The sequence below is a fragment of the Cyprinodon variegatus genome, unplaced genomic scaffold, assembly GCF_000732505.1.
Source record: "Cyprinodon variegatus isolate N-32 unplaced genomic scaffold, C_variegatus-1.0 Scaffold797, whole genome shotgun sequence".
NCBI lineage: Eukaryota > Metazoa > Chordata > Actinopteri > Cyprinodontiformes > Cyprinodontidae > Cyprinodon > Cyprinodon variegatus.
Genome location: NW_015151250.1, coordinates 165,283 through 169,096, shown reverse-complemented (window position 1 = coordinate 169,096; position 3,814 = coordinate 165,283). Strand labels below are relative to the sequence as shown.

The following is a 3,814-nucleotide window of genomic DNA, read 5'->3' as shown; positions in this document are numbered from 1 at the left end:
ATTAATTTTATTTTATTCCTCTTAACCCTTCATAATCTACAGCCAACAACTCATTGACAAAACCCTTACAATATGATTTACAGCTATATTTACATTTACAGTTAGGGTTAATGAGGTATTATTTTTATTATTTGTAAAAAACATAAATTTTTTTATGATGTAAAATTTTCAAACCATACACATTTTCTAATTTAAAAAGTGTTCATAGTTTAGTGCTTCCTTGTTCTTCTTGTATCTCTGCTTCTGTCTCCTTGAACCCCAGTGGGCCTCAGCAGATGGCCGCTCACACCGAGTCTGGTTCTACTGGAGGTTTCTTCCTCTTAAAAGGGAGTTTTTCCTCTCCACTGTTGCTGCATGCATGCATGGTGTGAGGCATTGCTGCAGAGTCAATGAAAAATTTAGGCAATATCTAAATGTTCATCCAGGAGGAGCGTATCCTTCAATCTTATCAGCTGGTTTTCCTTAAATAGAAAACTTTTTATCCAATCTGATTGGATTTTCTCTGTTCATAGATGCCGTGTTGTGAATTGGGATATTATAAATAAATAAAATTGAATTAAAGTGAAGAGTTCAAAGTGAAAAAATAGATCTTTAATTTGATTTTTTAGTGGGTAATGCCCAGTAGTAGTAATGCTCAGTAGAAAAAATAACCTTTTAATCAAAGCATTGTTTTCACATTTCCTGCAAGCTACAGTGATCCATCTGAAATAAGAGCAATTGTAGGTTTTTCAATGTGCGCTCATTCCTGTTTTGAAATTTCTACTTTATTTTCTTTGTCAAAGTGCCTTAGAACATCTCACCGGTTATCTTGTTTTCCTTGGTATAAATAGGACCTTATACAAAGGGGCCGTTCTTCTAGCATCAGGCCGATAGGCCGGAGGAGGACTCTAATTTACCTTGCCAGAGCACACAGAGGGGAGGATGATAAGAGAGGTCTAAATATATGTCCAAAGCTCAATGTTGGAGAACTTTAGTCCCTTTGGATAAATAATTTTTGGATCACCAGAAGAACCATTAACCTCTCAACAAGAGGTATGGGAGCGATGTCAGGGATGAGCCTTCAACAAATTTTATTTCATTGAAACTTTGTACTCAGGTCATCTTAAAATTAAGGGGTGGCTTTCATTTTAGTGCCAAAAAACCCAACATATTCTGGAGAAAAGAAGGTTCTTTTTTTTTCCATATGATAAATTTGGCATAGAAAATATGCTACAAAAATAGGGTAGAAAAAACTCACTTTTCATTATCATCAAATAGCAAATTTTTCAAACATTATTATCATTACATATAACTTGTAAAAAACCACAGAGATTTTTGAACTGTGCTTTGCAGCTAAATATGTATGACTGACAGAGAATTAAATTCCTTTTTCAATAACATTCCTATATGGGTCTGGGTTTTTTTTCAACTATAACAATAGGTAACATTGTAAAAGTATAAACTTTTTTTATATTTGTATAATTATCTGTTAGTTTGCAATAGTTTTGGTCCCTAGCTAAATATTTATGCTGTTGGGTGGAGTGAGGCATGGAACATTTTGGGAACCCCCATCATTGAAAATTTACCCACAAAAAAACATGTAATAGATTTTAAAGGCGGATATTCCAATATGCTACCACATAGGTGTAGGCTGCAAATATCAGACTTTGGATTTTAGCTAGTCTTATAAAACAACAATCGTCACAAAATTGGAGCTCTGTGAATTCCACACTATTGATCCCGTTATACGTTGAATATTCAGACTGGGAGAAAATTAAAAACGGCTTTGCATTTCTTTTTTAAATTTATTTTTACAGACAGTGTGCTTTGTTTGAAACAATAGTGGGGAAAAAAACCCTCCATACAACCACTTTAAAGTAAGTTCAACAAATACATGTTAGGACCATTTAAATGGCATGTCGCATAGACTGGAATACCTGTTTTATGATAGCACTGTATCTGTAAAATGCTGTTAGGATGATAAGGTCTGCATAGCTAATGGTAGAGTTGCCTGACCTTTGCAGAGCTGCAGCTGTGCAGCCAGCGGCTCCTTTCATCTCATAATCTCCTTACACGGCATGTAAGAAAGATGAACTTGAAAAGGCAAAGAACTGGTTATAAACACACACTCTTTTTGGTTGATTTCTATGTTGTTGTTTTTTTAAAGCACAATGCTTATCCGCTTATCCTTTTTTGTTTTGTTCTGTTTTTCCTTAGAGTGTGAGGAGTTGATCTCCAGCTTCAGATCTGTGAAGGTCCTAAAGAGAATAGGCAGCCCCAAAGGCATGTGGACAAGAGATCCCAAGTCCTCCAAGGTTTACATCTTTAACGGTACATCAGGAGAAACCGTCTACGAGTTCAGATCTGTTCAGGAGTTTTCCAGATCCCAGGGAGTGGCAGAGAGCAGGATAATCCACCTTCCCTTTGAGTGGACCGGGCCTGGAGGCGCTGTTTATAATGGATATTTGTATTACATAAACCAGGAGACTGACACAGATGTGCAGGTGATCAAATATGACCTGATGAGTGGTTTAGTGACGGACACTGCTATGTTCCCTATAGGGAAGCATGTTAGTCTTTACACTTTAAATCCTGAGACTGTTGCAGACCTTGCGGTAGATGATGAGGGCTTGTGGCTCCTATTTATCCCTACTGACAGCGAACCAAACATTAGCCTTGCAAAGATGGACACCGCCACGCTCGATATAGAGCAAATCTGGGACACCCGTTGCCCGCGGGAGAATGCAGAGGCGGCTTTTGTAGTCTGTGGGACCGTGTATGTCGTTTACAACACCCGCCTGGCCAGCCGATCTCGGATTCAGTGCGTGTATGACGTGAATGACATGATGGTCAGTGAAGAGGCTCCTCTGCTTTACTTCCCCAGGAGGTACGGAGCACACGCTAGTCTGAAATACAACCCAGAGGAGAAGCAACTTTATGGCTGGGATGATGGCTACCAAATCATTTACAGGGTAACAATAAAGAGGAAACTCTTGGCTTGAACTCTTGGTTTCATGTTTAGAAAAATTGAAGGATGAAAAAAGAAAATGTCTTTAATCTGTTCACAATATATTTGGTTGAAAATTAATAATCTGTGTTTTTATTTTGAGAGTTTAGTTGCTGCGCAACAAAGGGTTTAGTAATGTAGATACCATATGTGGTTTGTGACACAAGAATCCCCCCCTTAACTTGATATACAGTAGTTGACATTCAAAGGTTCCCCACTTTCCTTGATGGGCCATTGTCTGGACCTTGGCTGGTCCCCTACAATTCCTTTTTAAACATCAATCTTTGTACTAAAATATTGTTTCTGTCATGATTTGTGAACATTAAGATCTAAAAAGAAGCGTTATCTGCTGGTCAGACCTTATTATTCAGTGAAAGGGTGGAGTCAGAGTAAAAAAATATGCACGCCCACTACTGTACTCTAGTGTAAAAAAAATTTGTTCACATTTCTATTCTATTTCTAATGTGTCTCATTTAAAGGGATCCAGAACTAGTTGAACACAATGGCTTAAATATGTTTTATTAACTGAAAAACTGCAGAAATTTATTCAAAAATGATATTTCCTTTGTTAATTTTTTTTTTGCATGGAGGTCTCAATATTTTCCCTGTGCAGGTCATGCTGGGTGGATGATGTGGTCTGAGTTGAAAACTACAGAGTAAGACAGGAAGGCTAACATGACGAAATTAGTTTTCATCCTATGCTGGTGAAGATTCTCAGTCATCCAGGTCATTGTCATTCCAAGAAAGTAAAAAAAAAAAAAAGAAATCCACTGGACTTTGTTTCTAATTCCAAAGCAAGTTTCCAAAGCTTTTTCAAGCTTTATTCAG

The 3,814-nt window shown here is 37.4% G+C and overlaps 1 protein-coding gene across 1 annotated transcript in view; it reads left to right on the top strand.

Annotated features, from left to right (window-relative positions):
• The window catches only part of LOC107098653 (olfactomedin-like protein 3B), a 15,763-nt gene extending 12,023 nt beyond the window's left edge, over positions 1 to 3,740 (top strand). Inside the window, exon 3 of the mRNA XM_015396426.1 lies at positions 2,197 to 3,740. Coding sequence (XP_015251912.1) covers positions 2,197 to 2,981 — 785 coding nt within the window. The 3' untranslated portion in view covers positions 2,982 to 3,740. The remainder of the gene's footprint in view (positions 1 to 2,196) is intronic.
• Positions 3,741 to 3,814: the final 74 nt, after the last annotated feature.